Below are 19,713 nucleotides of genomic sequence, written 5' to 3' on the forward strand. Positions count from 1 at the left end.
CTAGAGGGGATAACTGGGCCTGCTACAGCTAGAGGGGATAACTGGGCCTGCTACAGCTAGAGGGGATGACTGGGCCTGCTACAGCCAGAGGGGATAACTGGGCCTGCTACAGCTAGAGGGGATAACTGAGGCCTGCTACAGCCAGAGGGGATAACTGAGGCCTGCTACAGCTAGAGGGGATAACTGGGCCTGCTACAGCCAGAGGGGATAACTGGGCCTGCTACAGCCAGAGGGGATAACTGGGCCTGCTACAGCTAGAGGGGATAACTGGGCCTGCTACAGCTAGAGGGGATGACTGGGCCTGCTACAGCCAGAGGGGATAACTGGGCCTGCTACAGCCAGAGGGGATAACTGGGCCTGCTACAGCCAGAGGGGATAACTGGGCCTGCTACAGCTAGAGGGGATAACTGGGCCTGCTACAGCTAGAGGGGATAACTGGGCCTGCTACAGCTAGAGGGGATGACTGGGCCTGCTACAGCCAGAGGGGATAACTGGGCCTGCTACAGCTAGAGGGGATAACTGGGCCAGCTACAGCAGTGTTTCCCAAACAGACAAAATATGGCATCCCTGGTAAACGCTATGCAGGAAATAAAAAGGTGACTATTATAACTGGTCACTCTAGTCCTTCTAGGCTGATGGCTAAAGGCTGTGTTTAAAGACATTGGTATGCACATCATGGTGGACCAGAAGAAAATTGAAAGCTTTTAAGACTGGAGGCCTGGTCACAGCACATATTCAATGGGGACATTATGTATCAAGCGTCTCAGAGTAGGAGTGCTGACTTAGGATCAGTTTTGCCTTTTAGATCACAATGAATAAAAATACATGGATAGAGGGATCTGATCCTAGATCAGTACTCCCAGTTCTGGCTATCCTCCATTGTAGCCCAGAGTCCAACCAACAGGTTTGTGGAACCTGAGGGACCAAAACAAACAACCTGGAACCGGTCTTCCTACAAAACACACTGTTTAGAGAACGGAAAACGGGCCAAGTTCCACACACACACACATACTTTCCTTAAATGTTTAATTTAACACCTTATTAATATGGCATGAATCAATAAAACACTGTTAATATTATCCTCCATACTGAACCTTTAACAGCTGGTAGCAAAACATACTGCTACCATTCCAACGCCATGTACTGTCAATATTACGACTGACTGGGGCAGCAGACCTGTATGCTGTCACACTGGTGTTAATAGTCAGTCAGTGTGTGTCAGTTGCACAAGCACGGCGTGTGCATGTGTGTGTGTGCGTATGTTAACAACCAGAGCATTGAGTGAAGTGTCAGTGGTGTGTGTAGAGTCATTCCAGTCCAGATACATGCAGAGAGTACAACAGATGTTAAAAGCAGCCAGGAGGAGTTTCACAATATTTCTATTGAGGATTTCCTTTGGACATGTCAGAAATCTTTCCAACTCATCATCAAGCTCTGATCATTTTAAATCAGCTGTGTAGCACAAGGGCAAAACTCATTTGGGAAACCCTGGTCTAGAACATTCTGCTGGTCCATTTCTGTCCCAGGACATGAAACATGTGTCAACAATTTACACACACATTTGTATGTTTATTACTCAGTGTCTATCTCTGTGTGAGTGTGTGTGTGGTCTGTGTAAGTAAATTTGTCCGTGTGTGCGCGTCCACCTACTTGACGTTGGTGTTGGTACAGATGATGTACTCGATCTCGTCGGAGTAGGGGTTCTGGAAGGTGAAGGAGCTGGTGCGGATTAACATCCACTCTCTGTTCTTCATACGAAACCTGTACATCACAGACAACACCTGGCCTTTCAACTTTACCACCTGGAGAGAGAGAGAGAGAGGGAGGGAGGGAGGGAGGGAGGGAGGGAGGGAGGGAGGGAGGGAGAGAGAGAGGAGGAGGGGGAGGGGAAGAGAGGGAAGGAGGGAGAGAGGGAAGACAAGAGAGAGAGGGAGGGAGGTAAAAGGAGGGATGGAGGGAGGGAGGGAGGGAGGGAGAGAGGGAGAGAGGGACGGAGGGACGGTGGGAGAGAGGGAAGGAGGGAGAGAGGGAGGGAGGGAGGGAGGGAGGGAGGGAGGGAGGGCAAAGGTTAGATAAGACACATCACAGACAATCTGACCACCTAGAATGGAGGGAAGGGGAACCTTGCGTGTGTGTTTGTGGGGGGGGGGGGGGGGGGGGTCAACACATATTGCAGAGAGAAACAGAGAGAAACAGAAGAGAGAGAAATGTTCCTCCATCTTACAAAGAAGAAAAAGGAGTCATTTGAGGCAGGAAGGAGTTGGGAGTACTCAACAAAAAAGGTTGATTCATTTCTTATTTGGTCAGCTTTAATCCACCACTGTCAAGCTGACGTCTTCCTGGAGAGTTTCTCCATCTTGGGTGTGGAGCGTGGAAATCAGGTGGACTTCAGAAGACTTTCGGTTTTCGGTTCCACCCAGTCTAATCTCTCCACCCATACCTCTCCTACCATACCATTCTGAACAAACACTCGGAAACACACACACACACACACACCTACCTCTCTCTCTGAATATTCCCACCATAAGCATACCAGTGAACCTCAGCTGTCAATCTGGCTAATGGATGTGCTGCTTTGCATCTAAATGCAAAATGGCTTTCAGTTAGGGGATCTGAAATGGCCATTCGTAATGAAAGCTCTGTGGACAATCTCAGAGACATGGAAAAGTGGTTTTCCTTTCACACAGAGGGCACCACCAGCTAAACAACAGCGGGAGAAGGCCAGAAATGTAATCTCATTTTGAGAAAAAGGCACGATTTCCTTATTGACTTGAGAAAATGTAGATTAGCCGCGTTTCGACCTCACCTTTTATTCAGCGCATATCTCATTGTTTAAACATGGGCTAGGGAGGGAGTGAGCATCCTATTGGTCAGAATGTATGACCTGTGACCGCAGTAACAGGAAGAGATAGTGGAGCAGTCCTTCGTTCTTGGCAGCAAATCTCAAATGGCATACTATTCCCTATGTACTGCACCACTGCTGTCCTGAGCCTGGGGCTAAGTAGTGCACTATGTGTATGGAACTGAGCGTGATTTGAGATTCACCTACAGAGACACTGGAAGGTGTGTGTCCGTGCTTGTTTGTATCTCTGTTTTTGTGCGTGTGTGTGTTTGTGTCTTCTAGGTCATGATTACCTGTATGAGAGATTATCCCAGGAAGTGAAAGGCCAGGGCAGAATGGGGCTACAGCCCAGAGCGTGCGCCCCAAATGACACTATATTCCCTACATAATGCACTACTTCAGACCAGAGCACGTAGTGCACTATAAAGGGAATAGGGTGCCATCTGGGACACAGTTGGTAAGACGGACCACCAATTATCCCAATACTTCTACTCTACTGTCAGCGACTAAGGCCGGGCTGATAGTGGTAACTACATAGAGAGACAGGAGGTAGAGAGGAGCTGAGGGGAAGGGAGAGAAAGAGAGCAGGAGGTAGAGAGGAGCTGAGGGGAAGGGAGAGAAAGAGAGCAGGAGGTAGAGAGGAGCTGAGGGGAAGGGAGAGAAAGAGAGCAGGAGGTAGAGAGGAGCTGAGGGGAAGGGAGAGAAAGAGAGCAGGAGAGATAGAGGAGCTGAGGGGAAGGGAGAGGAAGAGAGCAGGAGGTAGAGAGGAGCTGAGGGGAAGGGAGAGAAAGAGAGCAGGAGAGATAGAGGAGCTGAGGGGAAGGGAGAGAAAGAGAGCAGGAGAGAGAGAGGAGCTGAGGGGAAGGGAGAGAAAGAGAGCAGGAGAGAGAGAGGAGCTGAGGGGAAGGGAGAGAAAGAGAGCAGGAGAGAGAGAGGAGCTGAGGGGAAGGGAGAGAAAGAGAGCAGGAGAGATAGAGGAGCTGAGGGGAAGGGAGAGGAAGAGAGCAGGAGGTAGAGAGGAGCTGAGGGGAAGGGAGAGAAAGAGAGCAGGAGATAGAGAGGAGCTGAGGGGAAGGGAGAACGAGAGCAGGAGGTAGAGAGGAGCTGAGGGGAAGGGAGAGAAAGAGAGCAGGAGATAGAGAGGAGCTGAGGGGAAGGGAGAACGAGAGCAGGAGGTAGAGAGGAGCTGAGGGGAAGGGAGAGAAAGAGAGCAGGAGAGAGAGAGGAGCTGAGGGGAAGGGAGAGAAAGAGAGCAGGAGGTAGAGAGGAGCTGAGGGGAAGGGAGAGAAAGAGAGCAGGAGAGAGAAGAGCTGAGGGGAAGGGAGAGAAAGAGAGCAGGAGGTAGAGAGGAGCTGAGGGGAAGGGAGAGAGAGAGGGAGCAAGAGAGAGAGATGGTGTGCAAGAGAACGAAGTGCATTTGAGTGAAAAATACTTACAACCCTCATCTCTATCTCTCAATCTTTCATTACCTGAGCTGGAGTGGTTCCTACACGCTACGTGTGTGTGTGTCATTACCTGCCTCTGAGGATTTTAAATGAATTAACGGTCAGTAGGCTGGTAAAACAAAAATGGTTTTCTGCCAAGAAAAACTGCTGTACAAAAGTCAATCGCATACAAACCAATCAAAGCTGACACTCACTAACAGCTGAGAGCCAAAGCTATTGGACTGTCAATACCTGAACACAAAGGTACCAGCGTCTCTCTCTCTACCTGTCCACCTGTCCCTTTACCTGTCCGTCTGTTTCGCTACCTGCCTGTGTCTCTCTCGCTTCCTGCCTGTATCTGTCTGTCTCTCCCGCTACCCGCCTGTGTATGTCTGTCGGTCTCTTGCTCTACCTGCATGTGTCTGTCTGCTGCGCTACCTGCATGTGTCTGTCTGTCTGCTGCGCTACCTGCCTGTGTCTGTCTGTCTCTCGTGCTACCTGCCTGTGTCTGTCCGTCTCTCGTGCTACCTGCCTGTGTCTGTCCGTCTCTCGTGCTACCTGCCCGTGTCTGTCCGTCTCTCGTGCTACCTGCCTGTGTCTGTCCGTCTCTCGTGCTACCTGCCTGTGTCTGTCCGTCTCTCGTGCTACCTGCCCGTGTCTGTCCGTCTCTCGTGCTACCTACCTGTGTCTGTCTGTCTCTCGTGCTACCTGTGTCTGTCTGTCTCTCGTGCTACCTGCCTGTGTCTGTCTGTCTCTCGTGCTACCTGCCTGTGTCTGTCTGTCTCTCGTGCTACCTGCCTGTGTCTGTCCGTCTCTCGTGCTACCTGCCTGTGTCTGTCCGTCTCTCGTGCTACCTGCCTGTGTCTGTCAGTCTCTCGCGCTACCTGTGTCTGTCCGTCTCTCGCGCTACCTGTGTCTGTCCGTCTCTCTCGCGCTACCTGTGTCTGTCCGTCTGTCTGGCGCTACCTGTGTCTGTCCGTCTCTCTCGCGCTACCTGTGTCTGTCCGTCTCTCTCTCGCGCTACCTGTGTCTGTCTGTCTCTCTCGCGCTACCTGTGTCTGTCTGTCTCTCTCGCGCTACCTGTGTCTGTCCGTCTCTCTCGCGCTACCTGTGTCTGTCCGTCTTTCTCTCGCGCTACCTGTGTCTGTCCGTCTGTCTGGCGCTACCTGTGTCTGTCCGTCTCTCTCGCGCTACATGTGTGTCGGTCTGTGTGTCGGTCTGTCTGGCGCTACCTGTGTGTCGGTCTGTCTGGCGCTACCTGTGTGTCGGTCTGTCTGGCTCTACCTGTGTGTCTGTCTGTCTGGCGCTACCTGTGTGTCTGTCTGGCGCTACCTGTGTGTCTGTCTGTCTGGCGCTACCTGTGTGTCGGTCTGTCTGGCGCTACCTGTGTGTCGGTCTGTCTGGCGCTACCTGTCTGGCGCTACCTGTGTGTCTGTCTGTCTGGCGCTACCTGTGTGTCGGTCTGTCTGGCGCTACCTGTGTGTCGGTCTGTCTGGCGCTACCTGTGTGTCGGTCTGTCTGGCGCTACCTGTGTGTCGGTCTGTCTGGCGCTACCTGTGTGTCGGTCTGTCTGGCGCTACCTGTGTGTTGGTCTGTCTGGCGCTACCTGTGTGTCTGTGTCTGTCTGGCGCTACCTGTGTCTGTCCGTCTCTCTCGCGCTACCTGTGTCTGTCCGTCTGTCTGGCGCTACCCGTGTCTGTCCGTCTCTCTCGCGCTACCTGTGTCTGTCCGTCTCTCTCTCGCGCTACCTGTGTCTGTCTGTCTCTCTCGCGCTACCTGTGTCTGTCTGTCTCTCTCGCGCTACCTGTGTCTGTCCGTCTCTCTCTCGCGCTACCTGTGTCTGTCCGTCTGTCTGGCGCTACCTGTGTCTGTCCGTCTCTCTCGCGCTACATGTGTGTCGGTCTGTGTGTCGGTCTGTCTGGCGCTACCTGTGTGTCGGTCTGTCTGGCGCTACCTGTGTGTCGGTCTGTCTGGCTCTACCTGTGTGTCTGTCTGTCTGGCGCTACCTGTGTGTCTGTCTGGCGCTACCTGTGTGTCTGTCTGTCTGGCGCTACCTGTGTGTCGGTCTGTCTGGCGCTACCTGTGTGTCGGTCTGTCTGGCTCTACCTGTGTGTCTGTCTGTCTGGCGCTACCTGTGTGTCTGTCTGTCTGGCGCTACCTGTGTGTCGGTCTGTCTGGCGCTACCTGTGTGTCGGTCTGTCTGGCGCTACCTGTGTGTCGGTCTGTCTGGCGCTACCTGTCTGGCGCTACCTGTGTGTCTGTCTGTCTGGCGCTACCTGTGTGTCGGTCTGTCTGGCGCTACCTGTGTGTCGGTCTGTCTGGCGCTACCTGTGTGTCGGTCTGTCTGGCGCTACCTGTGTGTCGGTCTGTCTGGCGCTACCTGTGTGTCGGTCTGTCTGGCGCTACCTGTGTGTTGGTCTGTCTGGCGCTACCTGTGTGTCTGTGTCTGTCTGGCGCTACCTGTGTGTCTGTGTCTGTCTGGCGCTACCTGTCTGGCGCTACCTGTGTGTCTGTCTGGCGCTACCTGTGTGTCTGTCTGTCTGGCGCTACCTGTGTCTGTCTGGCACTACCTGTGTGTCTGTCTGTCTGGCGCTACCTGTGTGTCTGTCTGTCTGGCGCTACCTGTGTCTGTCTGTCTGGCACTACCTGTCTGTCTCTATGTCTGTCTGTGGTGCTGAGGCAGTATGTGTGTGTGTGCTGACAGAGCTTGTCAGTTAGCTCTGGGTGATAGAGCTGAGGTGTCTGTGCTGCTCATATCAGGAGATATCTGGGCCAGACAGGTGGATGTGAGCTCTCTGCCAGATGCTAGAGAATCTGTGTGGCAGAGGGTAAGGAGTGCGTGTCTTAGACATTGTGTGTGTGTGTGTGTGTGTGTGTGTGTGTGTGTGTGTGTGTGTGTGTGTGTGTGTGTGTGTGTGTGTGTGCCTGTCAGAAAGGTAAGTGTGTGTGGGGTTTCTGTTCCCTGGAAGGAAACATGTCAAATAATATTGCCCTAACAAAACATTCCTCAAGGATAGTCTCTCTCTCACACACACGTTGATATTTCACCTTTCACCTCATTGCTGGTGTTCAGTACACGGCGCTCCCCTGGCAGACACACTGAACCGCAGAGGACACACACCTGGGCGCTCAGATAGAAATATATAATGTAGAACAGATCCGTCAGTCCAGTTTATTAGGATTAGGCAATAGGGCTCGCTCTATTCCTTACATTTCTATCCGCGACGTTGTGAACGTTTCACCCTTCTGAACAGGACCCTGCAGTGTGTTCCCGTCAGCTGCTGACAGAGCACATCTTAAACCATTACAGATTGGCCAATAGTATTAGCCTGTCTGCCAGTCCTTGGCATGGCTCCAGTCTTTAGGCTAGGCAGACGAAGGCACTGGATTTATGACCTTTAATTCCCCAGGTGGGTTATTGAGTGTCTTTTAGAATCTTATTAAGTCCATCGATAGGTAATGGATGAACGATGTTCTCAATGCTAAAGATCTTGATGGTTTGGGGGAAACTCACCCCTGAGAAAGAGCATGTTTCTGCTAGTTTAATTTACAGGTGAGTCTAGGGTTGGAAAATTACAGTAACTTTCCCCAAATTCACAGGTTTGCCCCATGGGCCCTGGCCAGAAGTAGTGAACATGGGCCCTGGTCAGATGTAGTGAACATGGGCCCTGGTCAGAAGTAGTGAACATGGGCCCTGGTCAGATGTAGTGAACATGGGCCCTGGTCAGAAGTAGTGAACATGGGCCCTGGTCAGAAGTAGTGAACATGGGCCCTGGTCAGAAGTAGTGAACATGGGCCCTGGTCAGATGTAGTGAACATGGGCCCTGGTCAGAAGTAGTGAACATGGGCCCTGGTCAGATGTAGTGAACATGGGCCCTGGTCAGAAGTAGTGAACATGGGCCCTGGTCAGAAGTAGTGAACATGGGCCCTGGTCAGAAGTAGTGAACATGGGCCCTGGTCAGAAGTAGTGAACATGGGCCCTGGTCAGAAGTAGTGAACATGGGCCCTGGTCAGAAGTAGTGAACACGGGCTGTCGGTTCTAACGGGTTGTCTGTTCTAACGGGCTGGGCTGTCTGTTCTAACGGGCTGTCTGTTCTAACGGGCTGTCTGTTCTAACGGGCTGGGCTGTTCTAACGGGCTGGGCTGTTCTAACGGGCTGGGCTGTCTGTTCTAATGGGCTGGGCTGTCTGTTCTAACGTGCTGGGCTGTCTGTTCTAACGGGCTGTCTGTTCTACTCAGTCTAATTCAACCATAATGACGGACGACTGGTGTTTAATTAAAGAGCGCCTCCCGTTTCACCTTGGGGTGACAGGGTCAGGAGAGGACCTGAGTGGAACCACTGGCGTGTGACAGGAAGACAAAGGTTTTACTGCCAGACAGCGTAATTAAACTTCTTTGTTGTAATTCAACCTCGTTGTTCACATTATGATGCTCCATCGCCTTATTTTACTCAGCCACATACTTAGATAACTAGCAAGTTAAACGTAGGGGTCGTGTTAACAAAGAATTCTTCATTTTTCACACAGGAAAAATATATTTACATTTTTGTCATTTAGCAGACGCTCTTATCTATAAATGTTCAGACTTTTTTCATACTGGTCCCCCGTGGGAATCGAACCCACAACACTCGCGTTGCACGTGCCATGTTCTACCAGCTGAGCCACACAGGTGTATGAAACTGGTAAGAAATATCTTGCTGTGTTTTGTAAACGCAGATCTAAAATGCTTCTTACTGTCATTTCTGCTCGGCATCAGAATAACCTTGTCCCTGAGCTGTACTTCTCCACTGGGATGAGAATTCACCAACAGGCATTCAATCAGCAGACAGCGCTCTGACTGATGTGGAGCTACTGTTCTCCATCATTCTATCAGCAGACAGCACTCTGACTGACGTGGAGCTACTGTTCTCCATCATTCTATCAGCAGACAGCACTCTGACTGATGTGGAGCTACTGTTCTCCATCATTCTATCAGCAGACAGCACTCTGATGTGGAGCTACTGTTCTCCATCGTTCTATCAGCAGACAGCACTCTGACTGACGTGGAGCTACTGTTCTCCATCATTCTATCAGCAGACAGCACTCTGACTGATGTGGAGCTACTGTTCTCCATGATTCTATCAGCAGACAGCGCTCTGACTGATGTGGAGCTACTGTTCTCCATCATTCTATCAGCAGACAGCGCTCTGACTGATGTGGAGCTACTGTTCTCCATCATTCTATCAGCAGACAGCACTCTGACTGATGTGGAGCTACTGTTCTCCATCATTCTATCAGCAGACAGCGCTCTGACTGATGTGGAGCTACTGTTCTCCATCATTCTATCAGCAGACAGCGCTCTGACTGATGTGGAGCTACTGTTCTCCATCATTCTATCAGCAGACAGCGCTCTGACTGATGTGGAGCTACTGTTCTCCATCATTCTATCAGCAGACAGCACTCTGACTGATGTGGAGCTACTGTTCTCCATCATTCTATCAGCAGACAGCACTCTGACTGACGTGGAGCTACTGTTCTCCATCATTCTATCAGCAGACAGCACTCTGACTGATGTGGAGCTACTGTTCTCCATCATTCTATCAGCAGACAGCGCTCTGACTGATGTGGAGCTACTTTTTAGAGTCTTCTTTTCTCTGGTAAAATGCAAGATTAGGAAATGTAGCTGGCTACATTCTTTCTATAATAAACATTAGAAATATGATGGCCATTCATAGTTTTAGCTGTTTCATTGTGAGCTCATTTACTTGTGTGGCTGCCGGCCAAATAGTGTTGCACTTCCGTTGTCAACTGATGAAAATGAAGCTATTTTCTGCCTAAACTATAGTTGCAAGTCTCTGATGTAAGAATACTTTAAGATAATACACAACGCAGAGGACTAAAAGTCAATAGGGAATTAACGATCAATGGTAATAGTTGTTTTTCAGTTCAACATCTGTTTAGAATCTTTGTAGGGGTTTCAGTCCTGGAGTTATAGCTACATGTGGCAAGATCTCATTGGTCCAAATGGACTATACATTGAGCCTGAAACAGGATACTTGTTATTTGACCATTGGCCCAATTTTACTGCTATGAATTCTAATTGGTCAACCACAGGCTATGGGTTGGGTTATAAATGACATCCTGTCTCTTTGTTCTGTGGAGAATCACTGAGGACAGGGAAGAATGAACATCTACCATTTACTTCCTAGCATAACAACTATATTTGTTCTCTTTGAATAAACCTATTTTTCTCCCCTTGATTTGCTTTGGGGTTGAAGAGTAACATCAACTGCTAACACTGATCACTTGTCTTTCAATATAAAACGCGACCCCAGTCAATACACAGCTGGAATCAGTTGCTCCTGCTTTCCTATTTACAAACATGTGACTGGCTCAACTGTTCTGGGGAACCACGGTAAGCTTCATAATGTGACAGGTTAAATGAAGAATGCAATCCGCTTTATTGCCTAACGTATTGCAAAAGTTGACTGCAGGTATTTACTTAAAAAGTAGCTACAAAAATAAAATGTATTGAAAAACTTCAAAGAAATTGTTTCAATGCTATTGACTGTATTGAAAAGCCAACCCGTGGCTACCCCAGTATACGGTATACTGCCCAAGCTTAAATGAGACTTGTTGAAAATCTCACTTCATTCATCATTGGTTGGAGGAGAGAAGCGGCTCAGGAGCCTTCCTACCCATCGATCATTTTATTCTGTCAGTCATATTCTCTCCTCTACCCATCCTCTGTCACTCCTATTCTCTCCTCCACCCATCCTCTGTCACTCCTATTCTCTCCTCCACCCATCCTCTGTCAGTCCTATTCTCTCCTCTACCCATCCTCTGTCACTCCTATTCTATCCTCTACCCATCCTCTGTCACTCCTATTCTCTCCTCTACCCATCCTCTGTCACTCCTATTCTATCCTCTACCCATCCTCTGTCACTCCTATTCTCTCCACTGTCAGTCCTATTCTCTCCTCTACCCATCCTCTGTCACTCCTATTCTCTCCTCCACCCATCCACTGTCACTCCCATTCTCTCCACTGTCACTCCTATTCTCTCCTCCACCCATCCTCTGTCACTCCTATTCTCTCCTCTACCCATCCTCTGTCACTCCTATTCTCTTCTCTACCCATCCTCTGTCACTCCTATTCTCTCCTCTACCCATCCTCTGTCACTCCTATTCTCTCCACTGTCACTCTTATTCTCTCCTCCACCCATCCTCTGTCATTCCTATTCTCTCCACTGTCAGTCTTATTCTCCTCTACCCATCCTCTGTCAGTCCTATTCTCCTCTACCCATCCTCTGTCACTCCTATTCTCTCCACTGTCAGTCCTATTCTCTCCTCTACCCATCCCCTGTCACTCCTATTCTCTCCTCTACCCATCCTCTGTCACTCCTATTCTCTCTTCCACCCATCCTCTGTCACTCCTATTCTCTCCTCTACCCATCCTCTGTCACTCCTATTCTCTCCTCTACCCATCCTCTGTCACTCAAATTCTCTCCTCCACCCATCCTATGTCACTCCTATTCTCTCCACTGTCAGTCCTATTCTCTCTTCTACCCATCCTCTGTCACTCCTATTCTCTCCACTGTCACTCTTATTCTCTCCTCTACCCATCCTCTGTCACTCCTATTCTCTCCTCTACCCATCCTCTGTCACTCCTATTCTCTTCTCTACCCATCCTCTGTCACTCCTATTCTCTCCTCCACCCATCCTCTGTCACTCCTATTCTCTCCACTGTCAGTCCTATTCTCTCCTCTACCCATCCTCTGTCACTCCTATTCTCTCCACTGTCACTCCTATTCTCTCCTCTACCCATCCTCTGTCACTCCTATTCTCTTCTCTACCCATCCTCTGTCACTCCTATTCTCTCCTCTACCCATCCTCTGTCACTCCTATTCTCTCCTCCACCCATCCTCTGTCACTCCTATTCTCTCCACTGTCAGTCCTATTCTCTCCTCTACCCATCCTCTGTCACTCCTATTCTCTCCACTGTCACTCCTATTCTCTCCTCTACCCATCCTCTGTCACTCCTATTCTCTCCTCCACCCATCCTCTGTCACTCCTATTCTCTCCTCTACCCATCCTCTGTCACTCCTATTCTCTCCTCTACCCATCCTCTGTCATTCCTATTCTCTCTACTGTCACTCCTATTCTCTCCTCTACCCATCCTCTGTCACTCCTATTCTCTCCACTGTCACTCCTATTCTCTCCTCTACCCATCCTCTGTCACTCCTATTCTCTCCACTGTCACTCCTATTCTCTCCTCTACCCATCCTCTGTCACTCCTATTCTCTTCTCTACCCATCCTCTGTCACTCCTATTCTCTCCTCTACCCATCCTCTGTCACTCCTATTCTCTCCTCCACCCATCCTCTGTCACTCCTATTCTCTCCACTGTCAGTCCTATTCTCTCCTCTACCCATCCTCTGTCACTCCTATTCTCTCCACTGTCACTCCTATTCTCTCCTCTACCCATCCTCTGTCACTCCTATTCTCTCCACTGTCACTCCTATTCTCTCCTCTACCCATCCTCTGTCACTCCTATTCTCTCCTCCACCCATCCTCTGTCACTCATATTCTCTCCTCTACCCATCCTCTGTCACTCCTATTCTCTCCTCTACCCATCCTCTGTCATTCCTATTCTCTCTACTGTCACTCCTATTCTCTCCTCTACCCATCCTCTGTCACTCCTATTCTCTCCTCTACCCATCCTCTGTCATTCCTATTCTCTCTACTGTCACTCATATTCTCTCCTCTACCCATCCTCTGTCACTCCTATTCTCTCCTCTACCCATCCTCTGTCATTCCTATTCTCTCTACTGTCACTCCTATTCTCTCCTCTACCCATCCTCTGTCACTCCTATTCTCTCCACTGTCACTCCTATTCTCTCCTCTACCCATCCTCTGTCATTCCTATTCTCTCCACTGTCACTCCTATTCTCTCCTCTACCCATCCTCTGTCACTCCTATTCTCTCCTCCACCCATCCGTTGTCACGCCTATTCTCTCCACTGTCACTCCTATTCTCTCCTCTGATCATCATGTCCTTCTGTTATCACCCCATCCTTCTCTTCTACTCCCCCCCCCCCCCCCCACTCTCCTCTTCCCCCCTCTCCCTCTGGTGGTATAGTACCTGTAGAAAGATCTCTCAAGAGGTCTCTGTAGTCCTCTGAGTGACAGAACTCTTCCTCATACTGCTCTCCTCCACCCTCCCTTCGTCCCTCCTCCCTCATCCACCTCTCCTTCTCTCCGTACCTGTTGAAAGCTCTCTCTCAGGTGACTCTGGTCCTCTGGGTGACAGAACTCCAGGATGTCTTTCCCCAGCAGATCCTACACAAGACAATGACACAATAAATACACACAAATGAATACAACTACACACTTCAGGTCAATTTCAAATCATGAAATACAAGTTCAATATATTAATTTTGAAACTTTGTCAAATTCCTTGACAAAAATGTTTTTTCAATGGAGATTCTTTATTGACAATGCCTTTTAGTCCAGCACTAGGCTTCCTCTGCCTGAGTTAGGACAACAGGCCATACAGATCATACATCATTCAGACCCTTGGACTTGAGTCAATGGCCTTTCTCAATTCATCTTTCTTCCATTCCTTGCATCCGATCTCCCCGGCTCTTTCTCATTGCAGAAAAAGGTCTAAGGGGAGGGACCGTGGACCTTCTCCTCCAATACGGTTGAGAAGCAGCTGAGGAGATTGAGGGCAGAGGAATTGAGATCGAGCCATTGATACATCTTTAAATCCTTCTTCCTGTCATGGAGTGGTGTGCGGCCCAAGTGGCACCCTATTCCTTGGCCTGTTAGTGCACTACTTTTGACCAGCACTCATAGGGTTCTAGTCAAAAGTAGTGCATGATGTAGGGAATAGGGTGCCATTTGGGGGGGGGGAGGAAACGGTCTCCTTTAAACAAATCAAATCACATTTTATTGGTCACATACACATGGTTAGCAGATGTTAATGCGAGTGTAGCGAAATGCTTGTAGCGAAATGCAAACATCCTACATACACATAGCAGCTGCGCTGTAGACAATCATACACAATTATACATTAACAAATTGAAATCAATCACAAAAAAATCTCCCATCCTGCGAAGTGATCACTTTCTCATCCTAATAATGCGACTTTATGTCGGGAATCGGCCCACTTTCACTAATCTGTTTCTGTAGTGTGAACGGTGTGGAAAGGAGGGGTGTAATCTGTTTCTGTAGTGTGAACGGTGTGGAAAGGAGGGGTGTAATCTGTTTCTGTAGTGTGAACGGCGTGGAATGGAGGGGTGTAATCTGTTTCTGTAGTGTGAACGGCGTGGAAAGGAGGGGTGTAATCTGTTTCTGTAGTGTGAACGGCATGGAAAGGAGGGGTGTAATCTGTTTCTGTAGTGTGAACGGCATGGAAAGGAGGGGTGTAATCTGTTTCTGTAGTGTGAACGGCGTGGAAAGGAGGGGTGTAATCTGTTTCTGTAGTGTGAACGGTGTGGAAAGGAGGGGTGTAATCTGTTTCTGTAGTGTGAACGGTGTGGAAAGGAGGGGTGGACTGCGAGAGAACGCTATTTCACCAAAATTCCCAGACCTTCCTGATCTCCAAGCTGGAAATGACCTGGAATCAGGATGGATTAACCAGGAAAATCAGGGAATGTTGAGAAAGTTATTAGAATTATTTCCAACTCTAAATGTTAATGGATTGATCGATCGGTCAACAGTCTGTCAGGTTTAAAATGTTGGTCTGTATTCTGGTGTAGAATAAATTCAAGCGCTTCGGAAAAACACTGTGTGTACATGCTTTCTTTACACTGTAACTCTATCCTACAGTCTCTACCAACATCTGACCTGTCGAGAGTCAGGCTGGGAAAATGGACAACACTTCAATCTTAAGTTATTGAAGCTTTAAATAACTTACAATAACTTAAGTTGTCTGTATATACACTTGTAAATCATCATCTTTAAGAGCTGCAGTTGGATTGTCATCTAAAAAGGCCTTACTGTAACTTATGTCTGTAAACTCACATGTACGTACTAACACACTTCCAGACAGGGGTCTTACATTACAAGCCATTAAACAGGGGTCATCTCTCTTCATAAGGCAATATTAGGAACCAGGGTTTCTATGGCTGCTGTGAAAATGCATACGTCCCTTCCTCCCTTTCACTGCTGATCTAACATGGTGGGACAGCTGAAAACAAGGAGTACTAGTACAGCCTGTCTCCTTGATCTGATCATCAGCTGGGTCAGAAGATTATATTCCTCAATAGAGAGCAGCAAATTCATACTAGGAATGGAGTATGACATCCTGGCATTTAAAGTCTACTTATTTCTTTTTTTCAATTATACATACTATAAAACATACTATTGTTGCATACCCCAGAAATATATTTTGTACATATCAGTATGCGGACACACTTGGTGTTTCCCATACATTATTTTCCAGGCAGTGCATAAAGACCATGAAATCCACATTTCGGGCCTCTTCAATTTCAAATGAAATCTGCTGAACAGAATTCTACAATGGCAGGGGAAACACTGCCCCAAAACACTTTTTGTCATCTTTACATTTAACAGTCTGTGACATGGCATGAAACGAGCTGCTCCATTTCATCAAGGGGGGTAGGAAACATATTAACAGGTTACATCACTACTGACCACAGATGTGTTCCTCTTGATAAAATAACAGAATGCTTTGACGTGACCTCGCAGACCGTTTCAGGTAAACAGGTTATGTTTTGCAACATTATCTCAACATGTGTGATGAGTGGGCACGGAATTAGCGGCTCCAGTTCACCATAGGGGTTCTATTGTGAACTCTGACGAGTGGCATCACAGGCTGTTCCGGTTACGTTTTGCAATTTTTAAAAATGTTTTGCATCATCGTGCCCTACTAAACGCGACCCTGATTATGATAAGTAGGGGGAGGAACCAACCTGAGGCTGGTATCCAATCACGTTGATGCACCGCGGGTCCACGAAAGTGATGATGCCGTCGGAGTTGTGGCGTGACAGGAACTCCGTGGGAACCGTCAGGCCGTTCATATCCATGGAAACGGGAGAACTGGTAACCTAGGAGATGAGAGGGAACATGTCACTTAATAAAAACTGATGAAACATTGTTACAAAGGTTTTGACAGACTTGCTGAAACTTTAAACTAATTGCTATTAGTGCATTTTTACTCTTAACCTCTTGACTTTTCATCAGGTGGGAGATGTCTCTTTGGACATGGTCACATAAAACCTCAGGCCCCTTCACCTCCTAAAACATGCTGCCTGAGAATGTGAAGTTCCTCCCTTGCTACTTAAAAGCAGAGGAGAAGGATGGAGGGACCAGAGAGTTAGATATATGTGAGAGAGATTAAAGGATGGAGGGACCGGAGAGTTAGATACAGTGGGGAGAACAAGTATTGGATACACTGCCGATTTTGCAGGTTTCCTACTTACAAAGCATGTAGAGGTCTGTAATTTTTTATCATAGGTACACTTCAACTGTGAGAGACGGAATCTAAAACAAAAATCCAGAAAATCACATTGTATGATTTTTAAGTAATTCATTTGCATTTTATTGCATGACATAAGTATTTGATACATCAGAAAAGCAGAACTTACTATTTGGTACAGAAACCTTTGTTTGCAATTACTGACATCATACGTTTCCTGTAGTTCTTGACCAGGTTTGCACACACTGCAGCAGGGATTTTGACCCACTCCTCCATACAGACCTTCTCCAGATCCTTCAGGTTTCGGGGCTGTCGCTGGGCAATACGGACTTTCAGCTCCCTCCAAAGATTTTCTATTGGGTTCAGGTCTGGAGACTGGCTAGGCCACTCCAGGACCTTGAGATGCTTCTTACGGAGCCACTCCTTAGTTTCCCTGGCTGTGTGTTTCGGGTCATTGTCATGCTGGAAGACCCAAACACGACCCATCTTACATGCTCTTACTGAGGGAAGGAGGTTGTTGGCCAAGATCTCGCGATACATGGCCCCATCCATCCTCCCCTCAATACGGTGCAGTCGTCCTGTCCCCTTTGCAGAAAAGCATCCCCAAAGAATGATGTTTCCACCTCCATGCTTCACGGTTGGGATGGTGTTCATGGGGTTGTACTCATCCTTCTTCTTCCTCCAAACACGGCAAGTGGAGTTTAGACCAAAAAGCTCTATTTTTGTCTCATCGGACCACATGACCTTCACCGATTCCTCCTCTGGATCATCCAGATGGTCATTGGCAAACTTCAGACGGGCCTGGACATGCGCTGGCTTGAGCAGGGGGACCTTGCGTGCGCTGCAGGATTTTAATCCATGACGGCGTAGTGTGTTACTAATGGTTTTCTTTTAGACTGTGGTCCCAACTCTCTTCAGGTCATTGACCAGGTCCTGCCGTGTAGTTCTGGGTTGATCCCTCACCTTCCTCATGATCATTGATGCCCCACGAAGGGTGAGATCTTGCATGGAGCCCCAGACCGAGGGTGATTGACTGTCATCTTGAACTTCTTCCATTTTCTAATAATTGCGCCAACAGTTGTTGCCTTCTCACCAAGCTGCTTGCCTATTGTCCTGTAGCCCATCCCAGCCTTGTCCAGGTCTACAATTTTATCCCTGATGTCCTTACACAGCTCTCTGGTCTTGGCCATTGTGGAGGGTTGGAGTCTGTTTGATTGAGTGTGTGGACAGGTGTCTTTTATACAGGTAACGAGTTCAAACAGGTGAAGTTAATACAGGTAATGAGTGGAGAACAGGAGGGCTTCTTAAAGAAAAACTAACAGGTCTGTGAGAGCCAGAATTCTTACTGGTTGGTAAGTGATCAAATACTTATGTCGGGCAATAAAATGCAAATTAATTACTTAAAAATCATACAATCTGATAAAAATTACAGACCTCTACATGCTTTGTAAGTAGGAAAACCTGCAAAATCGGCAGTGTATCAAATACTTGTTCTCCCCACTGTATATATGAGAGAGATTAAAGGATGGAGGGACCGGAGAGTTAGATATATGTGAGAGAGATTAAAGGATGGAGGGACCAGAGGGTTAGATATATGTGAGAGATTACAGGTGGCACTATGAAGTAGAAGGTAAAAAGCAGGAGGAGGATGGGAGTACCAGGAAGGTTATATTTGAGAGCCTTCAGGGCCCTTATTCATAAAGCGTCTCATAGTGGGAGTGCTGATCTAGGATCAGGTCCCCCCTGTCCATTTAATCTAATTCATCAAGATCTAAAAGACTAAACTGATACTAGATCAGCACTCCTACTCTGAGAAGCTGTATGAATATGGGGCACTTTTTCAGGAACACGTGTAATCCAGTTTAAAATGATCCTGTGTTGTGTTCAATTCTGTTCCCCCATTAGCTTCCGTTCACGACACCAAAGGCCTGTTTCTTCCTAATGTCATCAGATCATATAAACATGATATTTGTTGTAGCATGTGATGTGGTCTCATAAATGCTTCAGTTGTGTCTCAAACGTTTTGTCCAAAAGATAGGAGACGAAATCTGGATTACAATGTCCTGAAAACTGTTCCAAGTGGTTAAAATCGGCAGCATTTGAGATACAGTAGAAAAGGTTTTATCAAAACTTAACAGAAAATATGAACTGTTTCGACCATTTAGTCAGATACTATACATGTCTGGTGTGTCTTAAGCACATGTAAGCGTTCTTTAAGTTTTAAAGCTAATTTCACACAATTCTACACATTTTGCAAGGGGTAGAGAATTGCTAGGCAGTTGTAAAGCTAATGTCCTGCAATTTAACAATTGTTTTCATGTGTGTGTCTTATGTGTGTTTACATGATACCAGGGATGGAAGCCTGACTGAGTGAACCGGGACACAGAGCGCGGTCCGCCAGTTGAGTATGGGGATATATGGGATACTATGAGGGGACAGTAGTGGTTCAACACCCTCTAAAACATCAGACAAGTCTGGGAGCTGAGAAGGTTAAGGTAGGAGATAGTAGATGTTGGACACAGGAATAAGGGTTGAACTGGTTGAGCTATGGGGGGGGTTATGGGAGGATGGGAAGAGGTCTTCAGTGCATGTTCCACCTGTCTGCTCCATTACTGTAATCCTCCTATACTGATGCTCCCTGACAACCCCGTGCTCTCAGCTCACACCTTCTCATGCACAATATGCACCCACCCAACCAGAGTGTGTATACACACACACACACACACACACACACACACACACACACACACACACACACACACACACACACACACACACACACACAGACAGGATGGTACCTGCAGTCTTCCGATGGCCACAAGGCAGTATTTACTGGTCTGTCCTGCCTCTGTGTCTTCTTCTGGTATGGTCATACCTGACATAGAGAGAAAAGAGAGGAAGATATTATTTATAAGAGAGATATCAAGTTGGCAGCTATCTAATAAAGTGCAAATGTGTGATTTCAGATGTGAACGCTGTGTTGTTGAGGTGATTTCCAGCATGACACTGTGTAGTCTAGTACCGTA

The 19,713-nt window shown here is 47.9% G+C and overlaps 2 protein-coding genes across 2 annotated transcripts in view; one reads left to right on the plus strand and one right to left on the minus strand.

Annotated features, from left to right (window-relative positions):
• The window catches only part of LOC129854177 (aryl hydrocarbon receptor nuclear translocator 2-like), a 60,304-nt gene extending 40,712 nt beyond the window's left edge, over positions 1–19,592 (minus strand). The window contains exons 1-4 of the mRNA XM_055920963.1: positions 19,486–19,592; positions 16,182–16,316; positions 13,507–13,581; positions 1,651–1,802 (exon numbers count right to left, since the gene is read on the minus strand). Of these exons, the coding sequence (XP_055776938.1) occupies positions 1,651–1,802; positions 13,507–13,581; positions 16,182–16,316; positions 19,486–19,569 (446 nt within the window). The 5' untranslated portion in view covers positions 19,570–19,592. The remainder of the gene's footprint in view (positions 1–1,650; positions 1,803–13,506; positions 13,582–16,181; positions 16,317–19,485) is intronic.
• LOC129854181 (cytochrome c oxidase subunit 4 isoform 1, mitochondrial-like) overlaps positions 1–19,713 on the plus strand; it is a 230,642-nt gene that overhangs the window by 114,319 nt on the left and 96,610 nt on the right. The gene's annotated exons all lie outside the window — the stretch shown is intronic.

The sequence above is a fragment of the Salvelinus fontinalis genome, chromosome 4 (assembly GCF_029448725.1).
Source record: "Salvelinus fontinalis isolate EN_2023a chromosome 4, ASM2944872v1, whole genome shotgun sequence".
NCBI lineage: Eukaryota > Metazoa > Chordata > Actinopteri > Salmoniformes > Salmonidae > Salvelinus > Salvelinus fontinalis.